The sequence below is a fragment of the Plecotus auritus genome (genome assembly GCF_963455305.1).
Source record: "Plecotus auritus genome assembly, chromosome: 13".
NCBI lineage: Eukaryota > Metazoa > Chordata > Mammalia > Chiroptera > Vespertilionidae > Plecotus > Plecotus auritus.
In genome coordinates, this window is record NC_137779.1 from 14,448,473 (window position 1) to 14,470,636 (window position 22,164).

At 47.1% G+C, this 22,164-nt stretch overlaps 2 protein-coding genes across 2 annotated transcripts in view; both read left to right on the forward strand.

The window, feature by feature from the left end:
* The window catches only part of MAPK1 (mitogen-activated protein kinase 1), a 78,847-nt gene extending 69,897 nt beyond the window's left edge, over positions 1 to 8,950 (forward strand). Inside the window, exons 8-9 of the mRNA XM_080650233.1 lie at positions 2,683 to 2,808; positions 5,055 to 8,950. Coding sequence (XP_080506359.1) covers positions 2,683 to 2,799 — 117 coding nt within the window. The 3' untranslated portion in view covers positions 2,800 to 2,808; positions 5,055 to 8,950. The remainder of the gene's footprint in view (positions 1 to 2,682; positions 2,809 to 5,054) is intronic.
* The window catches only part of LOC308238408 (coiled-coil domain-containing protein 74B-like), a 508,084-nt gene continuing 488,011 nt past the window's right edge, over positions 2,092 to 22,164 (forward strand). The window contains exon 1 of the mRNA XM_080650234.1: positions 2,092 to 2,287. The gene's annotated coding sequence lies outside the window, so the exon portion shown is untranslated. The remainder of the gene's footprint in view (positions 2,288 to 22,164) is intronic.

Below are 22,164 nucleotides of genomic sequence, written 5' to 3' on the forward strand. Positions count from 1 at the left end.
GGACATAGTTGCATAAAGGGGAGCACAGATAAGGAAGGGGTCCAAGATTGGAGACCATTGTCATGGTCTGTGGCACGTAGAGACACCTGAACCAAAGTGCCTGTCCGAGGATAGAGAGGAGGTTGCCTGCTTGGGGATGGGTGTCATGTAGATTAAGGGAGTGGGGAGGTCAGCCTGGACAGTTCCCCTATAGCTTGGTGACTTCAAGTATGGTGTACCTCCCTGAAGATGGGAACACAGGAGCCTATTGTGGTGAGAAATGTGGTGAGAAATGATGAGTCCACAGGTTAATGTGACAGGTCTCCAGAGCATTCTGGAGATCCAACTAAAGATAGCAGAGAAAAATGCAGTATGAACCAATGTTGGGATCTTTCTAGTTGAGGCTCATATATATAGAAAATAAGCCTTCACACTCCTATTTTTGAAAGAGGGAGAGCCAAGCGGGGGGAGGGTATTAAAATTAAAGGGGAAAATGGAAGAGGAGAGGAAAAGCTATAACAGCTAAAAGCTGATAAATGAAAGGAAAAAAAAGAAATCAAGAGGAAGTATTTATTAAGCAGCTTCCCCTTCCACCTTTATCCCCTCCTCCAGAAACAAGACATCTTGCAAAGGTACCTACAACATAGTAAATAACAGGGAACTAGGTGAGGGAGTGTACCTTTTGGAGCCCTCGGTACCCTGTGAGCTAGATTTCCAAAGCCCCTGTGTCCTCATCACAAGCTGGTTGCCCATACCCAGGAGAGGGTTGGGAGGATTAGGGTGGCATAGGTAGGACACCTAGTGTGTTCCCACACAGAGCCATCCTTCAGGGAGAGCTAGCTACTTGTTTACTTCTCTCATGGACATGAATTCTTTTCCCCATTTCAAGAGGCCAAAGCTTAGTGTAGATTTTGGGGCCCATATTTTCTTTCTGTAAGGTCTGGTCTGAGGAATATGTGAATAGGCATCCAATGATTGACAACTGGTATCATCATTAGATTAGTTCTATAACATAGTGTTAGTGGGGGTACTTAAAAATCAAAATATAAATAATATTTATTGACTAATTTTGTTTTTTTTGTCATTGATAATGTATGAGTTGTTTTTTTACATAGTTTTAATCTATACTTAAATAGCTATCTAGTTAAAGAGAGTTAAAAGAAAATTTGCAGGAAAAATACAAGAACGATCACTTTGTAGTCTTTTTACAGTATTATTATTAAAGTTTTGGAGTATTTCCTGCCCAGCTTACATTTCTGTATCTAAATTTAAAAAATAAAATAGGGTTTATTCTGTTTAACATAAACATGGGTATTTTTCCATCATACAGTGAAACCTCAATATAAAGGATTAATTTGGGAGAGGGGATGTCAGTTAAAACCGAAAGTCCATTATGTAATAAAGTAAGTTTTCCGAATGCATATGTTAAAAAATTGACAAAATAGTTTACCTGTTTTTACTTATATAGACACATTTGTGTAATTAAAATTAAGTATGTAAGAAAAGTTTCATTTCACAGAAAAGTTTTCTATGTGTATTACAGTCATTTTAAATTTATACTGACTAAGTCTAGTAAATGCGTGCATTCACCAGTCACCGAGAGTAAACAGAGGCCCAGCACTAGAGCCTGGCTTAGCACGCTGTGGGACATCAGCAGACAGGCATTGAAACTGCTGCAGAATCACCCCACTCGACAGCAGAGCCAATTACCCTGCGAGATGCAGTGTGATCACATACTAGTCATTCGCTGAGCATTGTTTATGACCGATGACTCTCCTATTTAAATATGTAGACTATAGTTATAGATACGTAATTTTATTTACGTGGATGAAATTATTGCAGCATTTTTTTCCAACATATGCCTATTGGCTAAAATTTGTTAAAAATAACAGTGAGTTAATAAGAAAATAACCTATTAATTTAATTATGAGCAAATATTGGTTAAAAGCATTTTTAAATTAACAGTGCATTAATTTTCACATATGACATGCAGACCGGAAACTTTGTCCGTTAAATCCAAAGTCCGTTATATCAAGGTCTGCAAAATCGAGGGTTTACTGTACTAATCTTCCTTGCAGCTTCATTTTATATATATATATTTTTTTTTTAATTCAGAGAGGAAGGGAGAGGGAGAGAGAGAGAGAGAGAGAAACATCAATGATGAGAGAGAATCATTGATCGGCTGCCTCTTGCCCCCTACTGAGGATCGAGCCCACAACCTGGGCATGTGCCCTTGACCGAAATCGAACCCGGGATCTTTCAGTCCTCAGACCGATGCTCTATCCACTGAGCCAAACCGGCTAGGGCTGTAACTTCATTTTTAACATTCCATAATATTTCTTCATATAAAGATATTTAATGTATTTAATCAAATACATCTATTTGAGTATCTTGGGTTTTGATTGTATATAAACATAACATCACCATCACCCCTACAAGTTTCTGTGATTCTTAACTTTCAGTGCCTTAAAACATTTGAAAATTATTCTGGGATAAGTTCAGATGGATACTCATAATGAATTCAGTTGCTCCCTGTTCATTTATTAAGTGCTCATAGGAAATGCACTTTGAGTCATGTGGGGCACAAGTACATAGATACTTACCATAGCTCTTGGTCTTTAGTAGATGTCAGTCTTGTGTAAGTTTCAGAGACTCCTAACCATAACAGCTGTTGTCTACTAAATATTTTGTTTTCTCTTAAAGCCCATCGCCGAAGCACCATTCAAGTTTGACATGGAATTGGATGACTTGCCTAAGGAGAAGCTCAAAGAACTCATTTTTGAAGAGACTGCTAGATTCCAGCCTGGATATAGATCTTAAATTTGTCAGGTACCTGGAGCTTTGACCTTACAATAAGCCCTAGAGAGGGAAAGAGAATATAAATTAAAAGTTATCTAAAAGAAAGTGGGATCTCTGTAGACCTGCATAGAAGCTTCATGAGTTTAGATTATAAGATATGGTGGACAATACAGTGATATTGGTAGATTTTTAAAAAGCAAGTGCTCAAAAAAAGGAAATGCAAATCTTGGTTTTAGAGAATGTATGGAAGAGGGAGAATAGGACTTGTATTAGAACCCTATAGAAGTGAATGGTGAAATAAAGAATTACAACCAAGGGTTGAAGCATTTGCTGTGGAAATGCTTCGGACAGACTGGCATGGAGGGGCTGGAGGTGTCCTTTGGCAAGCAGCAGTATCATGTGCAGCATGCAAACAAGTGGCCCGAGGGGTGCTATGCTTGTATTAGAATAGGAAGCCACCTGGTGGCATTATGGAAGAGCAGATTCTGCAAGTGGTAGACATTTGGGAGTTTCTTACCTGGGTCTGCATTGCATTCTCTCATGCCTTTTTATTTTCATACTAGAGGCCCCGATGCTCGAAATTTGAGCAAGATTAGACCTTCCTTCCCCCGGCTGCCTGCACTGTCTTCCCTCTGTGGCACCCGGGACCTGGGCTTCCCTCGCAGCCCCGGCTTTGTCTGGAAGGACATCTGGTTTAATTAGCATATCATGCTTTTATTATTATAGATTATTATAGATACTGAGGTCTGAGGACAGTGGCTCAGGCCAAGGATTTCAGTGGCAGTGTTTTCACTTCTCCCAAGGAAGGTACAAAACTAAGAGAAACCTAGGTGTGAAATTAATTCATTATATATAGTGGCTGCTTTAAGCAGTGATTCTCAGAAGTGTGGTCTATGTCCGTCCACCCCCCTATCCCTCTCCCCCCCGCCGCCCCCCAGCAATCTGTGTTTTAATATGTCCTTCAGAGGATTCTGACACTCACGGTTGAGAAACACTAGCATGTAAGTGGTTAGAGTAGATTTGACCCATTTGTGATTCTTAACTTTCAGTGCCTTAAAACATTTGAAAATTATTCTGGGTTCAGTTTAGATTGATACTCGTAATGAATTCAGTGGCTCCCTGTTCGTTTATTAAGTGCTCATAGGAAGTGCACTTTGAGAAATATAATTCCTCCAAGTGAAATAGAGACATTGGGATAAAGGAGGGGGAAATGTGCTCCTTGTACTTTTGGAGGTGACCCATTTGCAAACATCTAGAGAGCCAGGTGAACCCTGTCACGTACAGAAAATGAGTGAAGGCTGTCAGCAAGTTGCCACCAGCTGCCTTTCAGGGTGCTCTCAGAGGTCAGCTCCCCTCAACCTGGATGATGAGAACCCGCTCCTGCCGGTGGGAACTAGGCCACAGTTCCCTGCTCTCCAGAATCGGGCCGCCATCCTCTTCCAGCCAGCACTTCGTTTTGCTGTTCTTCTGTACCATAGTCAGAGCATTAGTAACAGCACACTCCTGCTGACTGTGCATTTGATTTTGTCCTACCTGATCATCCAGAGAGAAAGAGACTAAGAAGAGGAGGAGGGAGAAAAGGTTTTTACAAAGACCCTCAGACTCTGATTTTGACCATTATTGTGGTGGCTTAATAAAAGGCATCTTGAGTCTACTGAAGCCAGCCAGCCTGTGAGCAAGTGTGTGTATATCCGTGCGTCCCCCACAAGTGCATGAAAACATCTGAAGAGAGGTGCCTTCGAAGACAGAGCCCCCCGCCCTTCAAAGCTGCCATGTTTCACATGCCCAAGTGTTCTAAGCGAAATGACCTTTTTGCAGATTTTTTTCCCTTTTTCACTTTTTGTTTTTCATGATGTTGCTGTTGGTAATGTTTTAATATGGCTCATTCTTTTCATCTTAACACTTTTCTAATGCTGCTGCTGCTGATGTTTTAATATGACTCATCATTCTTTTTTTTTTTTTAATCCTTACCTGAGGAGATATTTTTTTCATTGATTTCTAGAGAGAGTGGGAGGGATGAAGGGATGGAGGAAGGGGAGAGAGAAACATCAGTGTGAGAGAGACACATCAATTGGTTGCCTCCCAAATGTGCCCCGACCGGGGCTGGAGATCAAACCTGCTACCGAGGTACATGCCCTTGATCGGGAATTGAATCTAAAACCCTTCTATGTTTGGGCTGATGCTCTCACTACTGAGCCACACCGGCCCGGCCAAATGTGATGCGTTTTTAACTCAGGTTTGTTTGTTTGTTTGTTTGTTTGTTTGTTTTTCGATAGGACAAGGGATCAGAGGGCTGGATGTGCTCAGACATCGGTGTTCTTCTTCCCAGTTCTTGACCCTGGTCCTGTCTTCAGCCCGTCTCGGCTTATCCACCTTGACTCCTTTGAGCCATTCGGAGGAGCGGTTTCTGGTAGTTGTGGCTTTTATGCTGTCAAAGAATTCCTTCAGTCCAGAGAACTGTTCCTGGCACCCCTGTGTGTGTCACCCACCGGTGACCTGTGGCAGTATGTACTTTCAGTGCACCTACTGCTTACCGTTGCTTTAGTCACTAATCACTTTCTGGTTTGAAAGATGCAGTGGTTCCTCCCTCTCCTGAATCCTTTCTTACACGACGCCCTGCTGACCATGCAGTCACACCAGAGATAGTTTTTTCCGAGTTGGCTCTCGTCACTGGCGTCTCACTTTATGATAGGGAAGGCTACTACCTAGGGCACTTTAAGTCAGTGACAGCCCCTTATTTGCACTTCACCTTTTCACCATGATTGTTTCCCCAGAGCAGGGACTCATGGAAACACCTGGGGTGACGTTGCCGCCTGCAGCAAGTGCTCCTATCCCGGGAATCTTTGGGGGCACTTGTCAGCATCTTTTCTCATATCATGTTAGTCACTAACATTTAAGGTATGTGCTATTTGCCCAGCTTTTAGAAAACTCAGTACATTTTTCTAAATAAAAGAATAATGTACTGCACTCAGCAATTTTACTCTGTAGATTTACTTTGGTTACTTGTACAATTTATAGAGGTATAACACTTGCCAAAATGTGTTATATGCAGAACAGAGTGTTTGCAAGACTTATGCAAAAACCTTTAAAGTGGCAGCTTCACTCTGGATTTAGTGAGAGATGTACAAAGGTCACAGCAGGGTGCTGAGGGAAGTACCTGGAGAAGTAGCCAGTAGGCTGCCTGATGTCACTGGGGCCGCCCAGGTACGCATACCCCAAGCTACTTCACATGGTGTGCCACCTTCGATGCCTGAGGATTTAGCAGAGGGTAAATACTGCATCTTTAAATGAGAAAGTGTACAATTTTTTCCTCCTACAGCATGTCAGCATTTCAAGTTCATTTTCAGCCTACAATATAACAGTTTGTAATAGAGCCTTCATGAGCTCACGACATGAAGCACTGTTCTGTCTCAAGTACCAAGTACTCTCAACTGTTTCTGATAATGCCGAGCTAAGACCATCAGAAAAAGCTAGCACTAAGTCACGTTTGGAGCGCAATCCCATATTTTCCTGATCTCTTTAAGTATTTGTTCCTGCCACTGTACACTGTGGCATTGACCCGGTGTTCTATCCCCGTGCGGTGCCTCCTCTTGACTCCCCCACTGCTCTCTGTGGTGAGATATTTGCCTTGTTCAATAATTACTGTACCCTCGCATGACTGTTACAGCTTTCTGTGCAGAGATGACTGTCCAAGTGCCACATGCCTATGATTGAAATGAAAAATCTATTGTTACCTCTGAGTTGTGTTCCACGGAAAATGCTATTCAGCAGATCACTTAGGAATAATTCTATTTTTAGCTTTTCATTTCTCAGCTGTCCTTTATTTCTTGTTTGATTTTTGACAGCAATGGAAAATGGGTTTTATGAAGATTGCCTGCTAATATGAAAAGAAATGCACTTGTAACTCATGGAAATAAATGTACATCTTCTATCTTCATATTCATGTTAAGATTCAGTGTTGATTTCCTCTGGATCAGCATGTCCGAAGGGACAGTCAGGTTCAGTTTGTGCTTAGAACAGAAATGCTTACAGGCCTCACCTTCCCACTGGGCACTGCCCAACACTTTGGTTTACATGAAATGACTTAGAAAGCATTTTTTTCCTATTTTTCCTACTTGCACAGCAGAGAAATAAATTCTGACCTGTTTCTTTATTCAAATCATAGGTCTAAAATAATCTCAAACTCTGATGAAGAAGTCCAAACGTCTCAGGTTGGATTCTCTGGTTCTTTCTAAAGAGGGCTTGCCTGTGTGCCCCAGAGCTGCTTCTAGGCACAGCTGAGCACTGGGAAAGGCTGCTCAGCATCCCTCGGCCCCCCTTCCCGGCCCAGGGTCCTGAGGCTCATACCTCATGGGCTAAAGAAGGATGGCTGACTCATCCTCAGTCATTGGAACTACATCTAGATTCTTGCCCTAAAATACATGATCTTCAGCTCCACGCTCAGAGCTGCATGTCAAGGTCCACACAGCATTGACAGGATATAGATCTGACTGTTACTTGATACATTGATAAGTCAGTTTTCATTTTAGAAGAAGCATTGACAGTTTTATTACTCGTGTTTCTGTGGCTCTAAGTGGAATGTTAGAAGTATTATGAGGTTAATCTGCAGTCCTCTAAATAGAAAGCCATAGTCTTGGTTACTAATCCCTGGGAACTGGGCTCTTCCCATCTTTGCTGGAGTCAGATTGGCATGAAACCACTAACTGCATTCTAGAATCACTGTAGCCATATGTTGTGTGCTTTTAATTAATCATGCCAAACTTGGTTTAATAGTTCAGAGAATTATCATAACCAAGGTACCTGGGAAAGGTACTAGCTGTTACGTGCGATAGACTCAACATTTGGATCTTCTTGCATCTCTAAAAATGTACAGATTAGGTCATAAATTTATATTGGTGAGAATGAACACTTTCATTATTGGTATGCTCACATAAGCTTTCAGACTAATGGCTTTTTTGGTGTCTAAAATGTAAGCAAAAAATTCCTGTTGAAACATTCCAATTCTTTCATTTAGTGTGAAATAAAATACCTAATAGGCCAGTGGGGTGGATTTGAGAGAACTTAAGACGACTCTGCTGACTCGGGTCTTCAGAGCTGATAGAGACAGCAGACCATTTAGATGCATGGGGTGAAGAATATCTTTGTATCTGTGTGCAGTACACAGTGCTTGGTGTGTTCACAGTGATTCCTTCTGCTGCAGGCATAGGTGATGGGTGTGGAGGTAGCTGCTAGCTTTCAGGACCCACACATGGTTCATCAGTGGTTTTCTCTAAGGAGTCACAGGTATACTGCCCACGCCGCGTGCCACGTAATAAATATTCAGACCATTCAGAGGAGACTGTTTTACCTTTATTTGCTTATATGTTAATACAGTTTTTAAATTGGTAACTTTTATATAGTATGGTAACGGTATGTTAATATACACATACATATGCACACATGCTTTGGGTCCTTCCATAATACTTTTATATTTGTAAATCAATGTTTTGGAGCAATCCCAAGTTTAAGGGAAATATTTTTGTAAATGTAGTGGTTTTGAAAATCAGAGCAATTCTTTTGCTTATACATTTTTAAAGCATTTGTGCTTTAAAATTGTGATGCTGGTGTTTGAAATATGATATTCCCATAGTGCAGATGAGAAGCATGGAGCAGCAGAGTGAATCTGTGGTTTCTCTCGCCGTAACCCAGCGCGGCAGGTGGATCAGAAACGACTGGGAATCCAGAGCGAATTCTGTAGGGTTGCACCAGGTTTACCCTAAAGCTCGTTGCCTTTTTTGTGCTGTTTATCCGTTTAGAGCACTCAAGAAAGTTCTGAAACTGCTTTGTATCTGCTTTGTACTGTTGGTGCCTTCTTGGTATTGTACCCCAAAACTCTGCATAGATTATTTAGTATAATGGTAAGTTTTAAAAAAAAAAAGTTAAAGGAAGATTTTATTAAGAATCTGAATGTTTATTCATTATATTGTTACAATTTAACATTTATTTGTGGTATCTGTGATTTGGTTAATCTGTATAAAAATTGTAAGTAGAAAGGTTTATATTTCATCTTAATTCTTTTGATGTTGTAAACGTACTTTTTAAAAGATGGATTATTTGAATGTTATGGCACCTGACTTGTAAAAAAAAAAACTACAAAAAAATTAGAATCATTAAATTGTGTCCCTGTGTTACCAAAATAGTAAGAGTACTGTGCATGTATAGTCTAATTGGAATTTTATGTGTGAAAATATGAACTCGTCTGGTCCTTTATTAGAACGTTTCCCAAATAAGCGTATCTTCCTAATCCGACTTTGCTGATAGTAATTAGTGATAGAAGCGCAGGCTGGGCTCTGGGTTCACTGGTTTTTCAGTGCTCCAGTGGGTTCTGCAGATTGTTCTTCAGACCGCTGGCCGGAGCGGGGAGGAAGTCAGACCGCTGGCCGGAGCGGGGAGGAAGTCAGACCGCTGGCCGGAGCGGGGAGGAAGTCAGACCGCTGGCCGGAGCGGGGAGGAAGTCAGACCGCTGGCCGGAGCGGGGAGGAAGTCAGTGCGGGGAGTCCTGGCGCAGTGCCCACGTGTGTGTCTTCCCACCTCGGCCCGGCAGGTGTCATTGGCAGCCTGTTTTCAGACCAAGAACTCAGGAATCCTTTAGGGACTCTTGGACATGCGGGTCTCGTCGACACTGGGCATCATGCAGTAGGATATTCACAAGACAACGTATTGGAAATGTTTCTGGTTTCGTGTGGAAAGACCACAGGTTTTAGGCCCGTAACTGGGCTCTGCTTATAGCTGCGCTGGCTTTCACTGCTGCTCCGCGCATCTGTCCCTCACTGTGAAGTGGAACCAATATCCTTCTCTTGCATGTGGTAAGGACTATGAAAGCATATCTCAACTGTCTATAGTCAAGGACCTCAAAAAAAAACAGTTACTCAGTAAGCAGCAAATCTTCCTAAACGCTTTTTTCTTTCAATTTTTTTGTTAAGGTGGCACTAAAATGTCTGCTAATTGAACTAACTGCTTTCTGTTAATCTGCGAGGAAAACCTGTCCACAGCTCGCTCCAGGGAAGTGGGCTCATCCCACCGAACCCGGAGTTTATGACGAGTATTTGAAACACTCACAGGAGAATGGCATTTGCTTTACCTTTGAGAGTAACACTCTTTGTTGTCCAAATTCTATAGAAAGCAGTCAGAATAATCATCGTCCTTATTCAGCACAGGACTCTAATAATCATTCTTTTCCACTTTAATTCCAATGAGTTCCTTGCCTTAGCAGTAAGGCAGCCGTTCCAGCTGGTGATGTACACCAGCACCCTGGGTGGCCCAGTTTGCTGCATTTAATCAGAACCCGAGTATTCAGAGCTGACTAGTGACTACAGACCGGTCCTCTGAGAAGAGCAGAAACCAAACCCAGAGCTGGTGGAGGCGAGGTATAAACCCGCTGAGCCCTGTGTGGAGGGAGGAGAGAGTGGGTGGTCCACTGAGGAGCAATAAGGAAATTGGTTTTCTTGGGGGACAGGCGTGACTGTCTGAATCTAAGTAAGGAGGGAGGGACAGTGAAAGGGGATGATGGAGCTGGGCCTTGCAGGGCTGAGAGCAGGTAAAGGGTGGGTCTAGTGGACTTGGGATGTGGAGGTTCTTTCTGAATCTAGGGCCAAGGGGGCTGAAGACAGGTCATTTTCTAGGTGGAGAGGAAACAGTGGAGTGAGGTTGTGCCCCATGGCATGTCATTTTCAGGTGAAGTGGGGAGCAGAGTCTGCGGAGAATACGGAAGAGCCACCAATAGAAGCAGAAGTGGGAATGCCCGGCCCTGGGGCCTGACTGTGTGTGATGGAGCAGATCCGGGGAGCTGCAGTGTTTTTCTCGTGAATGAGGTCATTAGCTGGGTCACACAGAGGCGGGGAGGAGGCGGATAGGAGTGGCTGGGAGAGGGCAAGGTGGCGGACCTCCAGGGCTGGCGTGCAGTTGTGGAGGGGAGCCCTAGCGTGCAGGGCATGTGGTGGGAGATGTTGAAAAGCAGGGGGCAGGGGTCAGAACCCGTCATGCTCTTTGAAAATGTATGGGTTCTGGTACCCAAGTTTGCAATGCTGGTGGGTAGGTTTTCCATACAACAAGCACCAAGCAATTCTTGGGACAACAACTGGATGTCCAAGAATTCAGCTTCATTATGATGCTATCTACACCGAGATAGTGTCAGGTCCCACAGGTGAGGGGCAGTCCCGTGAGACTGCCTTCCACTCCCCCACTTCAGTTGCCAGTCGGAAGCCCAGGTTGTCACAGGGCTTCTGACCAACGGGCTATGTATATAGATCAGGGGTTCCCACACCCCCCTCCTCGGGTTTGGTTCATCAGACGACGGCCATTCAGAGAACCGTGGGCCCACAGTGGGCTATGTTATGCCGGGGGTTTTGAAGTGACGTGAGATGGTCAGTAGCGAGCACGGGAGGAAGAAACCCTGTCCATTTTCAGTTGCAAATCACCCAGTGGAAGAAACCAGTTGTGTGGGTTTCTTTTTGCTTGACTTCATGCTGATTTACTAATCCGCCCTCGATCAGATCTGCAGACTGAGTACCTGCTGCCTCAGAAGCCTGCTGCCAAGCCAGCCCTGGGCTCCTGGAGGCAGTCCCTCATGTTGCGGATCTCTGAAGGGAGGGAACCTTTCAGATGATCTATGTCCAGGGGCTTTGCCATAGCATTTCTCTGGGGTCCACAAGTGTATGGATTCAAAGGCTGAGAGATTACAGCAGGATCATGAAAAGCTCTTCTCATCTAGAAGCAAAGTTCTGTCTCCTGAGGGGATCAGAAGACCCTGTGGGCCTCGCCACTCCCTCCCCTGGGCCAGGAGAGCCTCCAAGGGAACGCCGGAAACAGCCGGGACCTCCTTACTCTGAAATGAAAGGCATTTTTACTCGCTAATGCCTGGAAGGATTACTTCCTGTTTCCTTCTGCCCCTTCATCTTCCGTGTCCTAATTTCTAAACTTGAGAGAGTAAGACGTCTCTCTGTAATAATGTCCTGCACTCACACATTGGGTGTGGAGATGCTTTGCCCTCAGCCGCCTGGACTGAGGGACTGACGCCGGCTGGTTCAGAGCAGCCGCCTGTGATGTGCTGGTGCGTCCCAGGGCAAAAAGCCCGGCTGGTGAAGCTCCATAACCCTGACAGCCACGCTGTGGCCCACCGGCTTGGGAAAGAAACGGGGGTGGGGTGGGGGTAGGGGTAATAGTGTCAGAGAAGGGACCACCTAATTGGATGGGAGTTGGAGAGAATTATTCTTGAATTTCTTGGCCAGAGGAGCAGGGGAGCCGATGCCCCCTTTTTCAATAAGACCAACAGATACCAGGAGCTGCTCTTAGCTGGAGGAGGGCGAGGGAGGCACGTGTGGTGGGAAGAGGGTGTGCAGTGGCTGGGGCACCAGGGCCAGAGCTCTCAGGCCCCAGCACCGGGGGCGATGGACACGAGTTGGCTGTCTCCTCGCAGGGGCCACCGAAGCTGACACTGAGGCCAGTGTGGAGAGTCAGGCCAGGACCAGTGGCCGCATCGCCATTCCCGGGAATCTGCCCCCTTCTGTGTTTCCTCTGAAGCCCAGACCGAGCTTGACGTCCCAGAGTCGCCACACCAAAGTACTCCCGTCTGTGAGCATGAGCAACTGGCTGGCTTCCTAGGCGAGGAAATGCGGGTTTCCTGAGGGTTAACCAGCTACCCAGTGGGAAGGAGGCACTAGCGCAAGGCCACAGGAAGCGACCCGCGACGGGGACGTGCGGCACCAAAAAGCCACGCCGGTTTCTTTTAAAGAATTACCGTTTCTAAAGATTGCCTTTGAAAATCTTTGCCGCATGTACACATCCCACACAGCAGTTTTCAATTTTTCAAATATTTCTATCACCAGTGCCCTTTTGAGAAATGGAATCAGTAAAAGTTCTGCTCTGAGTAAGCAAGGGTGGGGCAGAAGAACACAATGCTGCTGCCCTAGAAAATCCACAAAGTGATTGTGGAAGCCACAGAAGAGCAGATGCCTGCCACAAAGAGGACAGGTGAGGGCACACCAAGCCACAGGACTGTGCACACCGCGGGGTGGGCCCAGGGAGGGGTCAGCAGCGTGGGCCTTGAGGGTGCGTTAGGTAAGGTCCTCCTCCCGGTTTTAACGTCCAGGAAAAAGCCAGTGGAGACGACGTGCAAGTAGAGGTCGGGGTGGGGCCATACGTGGTACTTAAGAAAGATGAACTTAGTCTGCCTGTGGACGGAAGGGTCCTGGGTTTGATTCTGGTCAAAAGCACGTACCTCGGTTGCAGGCTTGATCCCCAGCCCTGGTCGGGGCACGTGTGGGACGCAATGAATCAATGTGTTTCTCTCACATCGGTGTTTCTCTGTCTCCGCCCTCCCTTCCACTTTCTCTAAAAATCAGTGGGAAAATATTCTCGGGTGAGGATTAACAACAACAAAGATGAACTTGTAAGGCGACAGAGAAGGAAGCATTCAGTATGATGTGCGTCAGGCGCCACTGCATGCTGTGGGCGTCGCCCTAAACGAAACGGGACTGCCCATGGGGTGCTGGTAACTAGAAGGGATGGTGCATTCAGTGGATAGTTATACAGACGTGCAGTGTGCCAGGTGCTTAAAGGAGAACAAATGCAGGCACACTGCTGTGGCATTAGAAAAGGCACTGTCCCTGCTAGCGAGGCCAGGGCCACCCCCGGGGCTTCACAAGGTGATCCCGGTCCCGGCCTGGCCTTGCCTAACGCTGCGTTAATCTTACTGTCTCGGTTAAGAAGGGAATGCTGGGCCACAGCAGGTTTCAGAAAGGAGAGTGGGTCTCTCCCCGATGGTCTCCCCTGGCAAAATAAAACCGCAGGGACACTGTTTACAGGTCCCAACCCTGGAAGGCCGGGCGGGGGCCTGTGGCAAGGGCACGCAGGGCAAGGAGGAGTTGCAGGAGGGGCTGGGCTGGTGAAGTTCATTCCCTGAAAAGAGAAGTAGCTACTTGCCTGCGATGTGCAAACAGCACATTTGCTTTTTGTGTTTTGGCTTTGCATTTTGTTTTTCCTTGGAGGTAATAGAGGTACGTTTCTGGTTCTGGAGGTCATGTCGGGCCCCTAAGGGAGCTCCCATCCACCACCACTCTGGTCCTTGCACCTGTGTCCCCCCTGGACAGCAGTCACAGGGAATCAAATGGCCAGGTCAGGTCGCAGTGATCTCCCTGTGGGTGGCCCCGGCCTCGCTCCCCACCCCGCGGCTATAGCCCACTCACCCCCTGTCCTTCTGGGCTCAGCCCTTCACACCCATCCTGAGGGTGGATTTGTCGCTGGTGTTCAGGCTCCAGTGCAGAACAAACGAGGGTGGAGGGGAGACCTGAGGCCCCCACCGCTGGCAGCCCTGCCGCTTGGGTGGGCCTGGGGGGACGGTCCCAGAGTCCCCAGAGTCAGGTACATCCTGGTACATGGGAACTTCTGTAGTGCAGTTGACAGAAAGGGATGTCAAGAGGTTTAAAACTTGGTATTACTACGGTAAAGGAATCATTAGAACTAACAAGCATTTTATGGGAGATAACATATCACCAAGTGGGGAGGCTGGCTGCATATAGGCCTGAGAATTACAAGACATTCTGTCCACAAAAATCTTTCATTTTTACCTGTTCCCATTGATGCCTTCTGTTTCCTGATGAGTGGTTCTCAGTCTTCTAGTGGGCCTGTGGCGCTGGGCTGTGGCCTTCATAGTGCTCCTCTGGGACCCTGCCCCCTTAGTAAGACAGACAGGCTAGAGGGGCTGGAGTTCGGCCATCTCTTTCCCCTGTTGGCTGAGCTCTGAGGAGGCCAGCTCCCTTGCTGGCCGGCCTTCGTTATGGAGAATGAACAACCTGGGCATATTTCAGATGCTTGCTTTTCCTCTCCTCATAGTCAAAACCAAGGGCATTTTGCTCCCGTCTTCACTGTCAGGACCTGTTGCGCTCCCTGGAGATGAAGCCCACGCAGTTGTGGGGGTGGGGTTGTCCTGTGACCTCAATGCTCTGATGGATCCAGGAAGTCATTGGTTTCTAGTTGAATCATCTTTTTTCTTGAGTGATGACTTCCAAGTTCTTTACATCTTGAAGACAAAATGAGTCACCCCTATTGTTATGCTTGCTACCTATCTATGCCGTTGCTAACAAATGCATCTAGAAGGGCAGGTGTTTGCTCGGCAGGTGTGGTTGGAGAAAGCTAGTTAAATCCAGTGACTTGAACAAACTGGAGGACTGGAGGGAACTATCTTCTCATCTACTTTCAACACAGGCCAATGTGAACAACAGTGGAGTGGGGGGCACATCTGCCATGGGTGACCCATAATAAAAGTCTATTTTTGCCCAGTCCATATGGCTCAATGGTTGACCGTCCACCTATGAACCAGGAGGTCACGGTTCAATTCCCGGTCAGGGCACATGCCCAGGTTGTGGGCTCAATCCCCAGTGTGGGGTGTGCAGGAGGCAGCCCATCAATGATTCTCTCATCATTCATGTTTCTCTCTCTCCCTCTCCCTTCCTCTCTGAAATCAATAAAAATACACTTTTAAGTCTATTAAAAAAAAAAAAAATGAATCACAGCCAAAACCGGTTTGGCTCAGTGGATAGAGCGTCGGCCTGCGGACTGAAGGGTCCCAGGTTTGATTCCGGTCAAGGGCACGTACCTTGGTTGCGGGCACGTCCCCGGTGGGGGGTGTGCAGGAGGCGGCTGATCGATGTTTCTCATCGATGTTTCTAACTCCCTACCCCTCTCCCTTCCTCTCTGTAAAAATCAATAAAATATATTTTTAAAAAAATGAATCACAAAAGTACGGACACTTTGCCGCATTCCCAACTGATAACCAATCATAGAATATTGTCTGCTTACATGAGGGAAAACCTTCGGGGCCATTAATAAATAAGGAAATGCAGATTAAAATGAAGAGCCCTGACCAGTGTGGCTCAGTGGGTTGGAGCATTGTCCCACACTCCAAAGGTGACCGGTTCCATTCCCCGCATACCTAGGTTACAGGTTTGATCCCCCTTCAGTGTGCATATGCGGGAGGCAACCGATGGATGTTTCTCTCTCTCTCTTCCTCTCAAGTTTATACACACACACACACATATATACATACACAGAGATATATATATGTGTGTGTATGTGTATCCATCCTCTGGTAAAGATTTTTTAAAAAAGATGCCATTTTGTGCATACCCTACTTTCTGGTTTTTTTTTTTTTCAGCAAAAGCAAAATTACCGTATAAAAGCCCAATGTGAAGTTATAAGGAAGTACGTCACCTTAGGCATTGCCAGTAGTGTTTTAAATTAATACAGTGGAATCTGGAGGAACTGGAGCCAATCAGAAGATGTGTTTTGACTCAGTAATTCCATTACTGGGCTTTTTTCCCCACTCGACAAGAATTGTAGAGAAAACAGCCACGTGTCCAAAGCGTTTGCACCAGCATCCTTTGTAATGGCAGCAGCGAGGGAGAGCAGCCTCGGCCGAGCCCAGCGCCGGGGAATGGTCAGTTCAGCACTGGCCGAGTTTTAAGTGTCTTACTGTTACCTCCTCCAGCTTCGATCCTCAACACGCAGATCCCAGCCACACTTCTAAAGCAGGCCAATTTCTGTCCACTCCTCTGACGTGACCTTGCCCCTTCTCTGGTCCCCCTGCCAGGAAATTCCTGGAAAGCACGCCATGTGGCTTGCTCACCTTGACGTGCCCACCACCTACCTCGGCTCCAGTACAAAGAAAGGCTCTTTTAAAGCCCACACAGAATGGGGGCCCTGGAACCCCTGTATCAGCATCACCTGGAGCCCATTGAAAATGCAGCATCTGTGGTTGAAGATGGTACATTTTATGTATATTTTATTACAATTAAAAATTAAAATGCAGAATCTCGGGCCCCACCTCATACATGCATTTCAACATCAACATTTTAATAAGATGCCAAGGGATTTGTTTAAATTTTGAGAAACCCCGTATGTTGGCATATAGTTACTATTAAAATACGAATTCCCGCCATTAGTTACTAATTCTAATTAAGACATATTTTATTTTTCTCTCTATTTCTCTTCCCCTGGAGTCTTTCATTTGTGGGATGCAGGGAGAAATCACAGTGGCAGCTGGCAGGCTCCAAGGGCAGCATGATGCCATGGCAACCGCTTCCATCAGTAACTTAATTTCATCTCCGCTTTTCCATCTTTCTCTCCTTAATCCTGAAGCTGGAAATGTTTTAATTTGGAAAGAACATAAAATGGCTTGTGGTTGCTATGCCTACAGTAACGGCACCCTTCCTAATGGGCCTGACTGTCATAAAGGAAACTGTTAGCAACTCAGAAACTCAGACATCCAGGGGCCACCCAGATCCTTCATCCCTGACCTGGCCGAGCAGAGCCCCAGGCCCGGGGCGAGAGTCCCTGCCTGCTGCCTGCCAGCCTGCCAGCCTGCACCGCGTCGCACCCACGCAGGCTGCTTGGTCTGGCCACCCAGAGGGTTTTAGGAAGAAGACGCGGACGGAGGCGGACTGGCAGACCCTTCAGGAGACTTGGTTTAGGTGACCCCTACACTAAACCCCAGGGTATTCGCTTGCTGGGCCTTCCATGACACACGCACCAGCCGGCGTGGCTCCGTGGTTGAGCATTGACCTATGAACCAGGGTTCGGTTCCCGGTCAGGGCATGTCTGAGTTTCAGGCTCGATCCCCAGTGTGGGGTGTGCAGGAGGCAGCTGATCAATGATTTGCTCTCATCACGAATGTTTCTATCTCTCCCTCTCCCTTCTTTTCTGAAATCAATAAAGTACCACAGGCTGGGTAGCTCGGTAGAATTTTTTCTTTTTATAAAAACTTTTAAAAAATGTATCTATTTTTATTGATTTCAGAGAGGAAGGGAGAGGGAGAGAGAGAGAGAAATATCAACGATGAGAGAATCATTGATCGGCTGCCTCCTGCAGCATGTGCCCTTGACAGGAATCGAACCCGGGACCTTTCAGTCCTCAGGCTGAGGCTCTATCCCCTGAGCCAAACTGGCTAGGGCCGGAATGTTTTCTTGACAGTTCTGCAGGCTGGGCGTTCGAGGGCAAGGGGTCAGCAGGGCTGGTTTCTCCTGAGGCCTCCCTCCCAGGCTCACAGCAGCCATCTATCTCCCTGTGTCCTCTCGCTGTGTCTTTTCCCACAAGGACACAGTCAGACTGGATCAGAGCCCACCCTAACAGCCTCATTTTAATTTAATCATCTCTTCAAAGACCCCCGTCTCCAAATCTAGTCACATCTGGGGGGACACAATTCAGCCTGTACCACCCACCCCGGCTAGTCCTCGGGGGGTGACTGGCCTAGCCCTCAGGCATCCATCTCTGTGTGTGAGCCCCAGGTGGGCCTGGCTCCAGCACCTGTCAGCCAGCACACGCCATGGCGCTGCGGGGACTGCAGTCTCGGCCCGTAGCACCACCTGCAAGGCCCTGGATTCCATCTTCTCATCCACTTTGGAAATGTGTGACCTGTTCCGTTCACCCATGTTGGCCCGAGTCCCCAGCCAACACCTCTCAGTGCCGCCTCCAGTGCACAGAGCGTCCTGAGATGACAGCGGGCTCGTTCGATGGAGCAGCCAGTACAGAGCGGACTGCGGATGCGGAACGAGGACGTCGTGACTGAAGTGACGCTTCAGCGTGCACAGGGGTGGGCCGCATGGACTAGTGGCTCTCGGGGCCTTGGAGAGGACATAAGTGACATACGAGTACTCATGGGGGGGCGGGCAGAAGGAAGGTCAGTGGTGGGAGAGGAGCCATCAGGCTTCCTGTTGGTGTGGGATTTGCAGTCAAGTAGGACACACCCCGCGGGGGAGGAGGTGTAGGATTGTCTCCCAGGAAAGTGGGAAACTGAATGGACACAAGAGGTGGAGCAGGTGCAGGGTTGCCACGGGGACTGGGCTGCCCTGGAAACCAGCCTCCACGAGTAAAGCACTTCTCCAGCCACGCAGTCGCTTCCCAGGACGGGGGTCTGCTGGGCAAGTACGCAGTGGGAGAAAGGGGCTACTGAGGGGGTGAGCGTAGGAGGGAGGACAGCCAGCAGGTCGGTGGAGGGGACAGTGCACTGTGGCTCCCAGTGGGGGCGGAGGTGGCTGTGATCAGGTCACTGACGGGGGAGCCCAGAGTACAGGCTATGCCTGTGAAACCACGTGGAGTAGTTAATAAAAACAAACCGAAGTACAGAAAACATTAGGGCTTTGCATAAAATGAGTATGTTTTATTTTTTTATTTTTTTAATATATTTTATTGATTTTTTACAGAGAGGAAGGGAGAGGGATAGAGTTAGAAACATCGATGAGAGGGAAACATCGATCAGCTGCTTCCTGCACACCTCCTACTGGGGATGTGCCCGCAACCAAGGTACATGCCCTTGACCAGAATTGAACCTGGGACCCTTCAGTCCGCAGGCCGACGCTCTATCCACTGAGCCAAACCGGTTAGGGCTAAAATGAGTATGTTTTAAATCATGAAACTGTTACTGGATTATCATGAAAAACTATTTTTTTACTGCTTTTTGAAAATACATCTTGATTGATTTTAGAGAGAGGAAGGGAGAGGGATAGAAAGAAACACCAATCAGCTGCCTCCTGCACACCCCCCTGCACACAAGGGATCGAGCCTGCAACTGGGCATGTGCCCTGACTGGCGTTCAAACCAGCAACGTCTTGGTGCACGGGATGGCGCTCAGCCAGCTGAGCGACACGTCCAGGGCTTTTTTTTAAACTATTTTTTAAAAAATATTTTTTTTATTGATTTCAGAGAGGAAGGGAGAGGGAGAGGGAGAGGGAGATAAAAACATCAATGATGCCGAAACCGGTTTGGCTCAGTGGATAGAGCGTCAGCCTGCGGACTGAAGGGTCCCGGGTTCGATTCCGGTCAAGGGCATGTACCTGGGTTGCGGGCACATCCCCAGTAGGGGGTGTGCAGGAGGCAGCTGATCGATGTTTCTCTCTGATCGATGTTTCTAACTCTCTATCCCTCTCCCTTCCTCTCTGTAAAAAATCAATAAAATATATTTAAAAAAAAAAAAAACATCAATGATGAGAGAGACTCGTTTATTGGCTGCCTCCTGCACGCCCCACACAGGGGATCGAGCCTGCAACCGAGCATGTGCCCTTGACTGGAATCGAACTGGGGACCCTTTGGTCTGCAGGCCAACACTCTATCCACTGAGCCAAACTGGCTAGGGCCTTTTTTTTTTTTTTTTTTTTTACTGTTTTTTATTGTAGTAAAACACAATAACATAAAATTTGCCATTTAAGCCATTTAAAAATATGTTTTATTGATTTTAGAGAAGGGGAAAGGGAGAGAGAGGGAAAAGGAACATTGATTGGCTGCCTTCCGTAAGCGCTCCAACGACCAGCGATCTAACCAGCAACCTAGCTATGTGCCCTAACCGGGAATTGAACAGGCAACCCTTCAGGGCACGGGATGACTCTCCAACCAACCGAGCCCCACCTCTCAGGGCTATTTTAACCATTTTTAAGTGTATAATAAAGTAGCATTAAGTACATTCACATTGCTGTGCAACCATCACTACTGTCAGTCCCAAAGTTATCATTATCCCAAACAGAAACTTCATACCCATAAGCTGTATCTTTTACTGTAGTCGTAGCTAAAGACATTGGAAAGGCACTGGTCAGTGGTCAGGAGGGGTTCATACCTGTGGCCATGCAGGGGACAAGATCCTTGCAGGACAGGGGCCAGGGAGCTGACAGGCCAGGATGCTGGAAGGTCACCTACAATTCACATACATATTGCAATCACTTACATTTTAACGGAAAGTGGTGTCTCCAAGAACGAAGCCAGGAACCATAATGCAAAGAACAATAGTGAGTCTGGTGCTAAGATTTTCAGAGAATGAAGGGGTCTGCAGAAATAGAGCAGACATAATCGAAGTGCCCAACCACCACACGTTAGATATGCAGGTAGGTATATGTTAGGTTTAATATTGTGCAGCCACTAAAAATATTTATAAAAAACTGCAATAACAGAAAAATTCCCCTTCAAAAAGCAGAATACAAAAGTATGTCAACTTTGGCTCATATCAGAATTATAATAGCTGAGCTCAGCCCGTGTGGCCCAGTGGTTGAGTGCAGACCTATGAACCAGGAGGTCAGGGTTGGATTCCTGGTCAGGGCACAAGGTGGGGTTGCAGGCTCATGCCCAGTAGGGGGCGTGCAGGAGGCAACTGACCAATCATTCTCTCATTGATTTTCTATCCCTCTCCCCTCCTCTCTCTGAAATCAATAAAAACACACACACAACTAGCTGAGAAAAGATATTTGCAATAGCAAAAACAAGGAAAGCTTAATATTTAAGACAAAGTAATCCTGACAATTCCCAAGAAAAAGGAAACCTAGTTGGAAATTGAAGGAGGCCTGAAAGGCTTAATAGTTTTTTGTGTTTTTCTTAAATATATTTTTATTGATTTCAGAGAGGAAGGGTGAGGGAGAGAGATAGAAACATCAATAAGAGAGAATCATTGAAGCGCTGCCTCCTGCACGCACCCTACTGGGAATCGAGACTGCAACCCAGGCATGTGCCCTGGACCGGAATGGAACCTGGGACCTTTCAGTCCGCAGGCAGACGCTCTATCCATTGAGCCAAACCAGTCAGGGCAAGGCTTAATAGTTAGTGGAGATGCTAACACATCTCTGGAAAACGCGGAGGACATCGTTAGAAGAATGGCTAAGTTCCCACAAATGTTTAAGAGGCAATATCCATCTGCCTTCTGCGTAATAAACCCGGTGACACTCAAAGACACAGATCTTTACAGTGCATTGCACAAAAGCAGCAAGATCTAAAGGATGCTAACATGTAAAAATGTCGTATAGATTGTGACCTCAACAGTGTGGGTTTTTAAAAGTACTTTGTAATTTACAAACCAATCTCTAGAGAACGGCTATGGGACCAACAAAATAATGACATGATAGGAGCTGGGGAACAAAGTGTGGACAGCGAGAGAGGGCGGGCTGCCTGGGGGGCCGAAAGCGCTGTCATTTGGGGGTTCCAGAACAGAGTTAGGGGCCGGGTGCAGATCCAGATGGCTTGGAGAGTTCTAGGAGGATGATCAGGGGGACGGGGGAGCGCGCAAGACCCCGTACTCTGCGGACAAGGCCAAGGAAGGTCTGGCCAGGAAAAACCCGGCGCCACGCCCCGGCCCGCACGCCCCACGTCGGCCCGGGGAGCTGTGAGCCCATCACGTCCACGGCCGATCCACGCGTGCGGAGAAAGTGGACTTCCTGGGGCGCAGCTCCACGCGGCCAGAGAATCCAGCGGGTAGGCGCCCAGCCCGGGCCGCAGGCGCCTGCGCGCGGCGCTCTCCGCTGAGCTCGCCCGAGTCCCGCCCCGCCCCGCACGACCCGCCCCTGCGCCCCCAGCCTTCACGGGCGGGCTCCGAGGCCGCGCTTA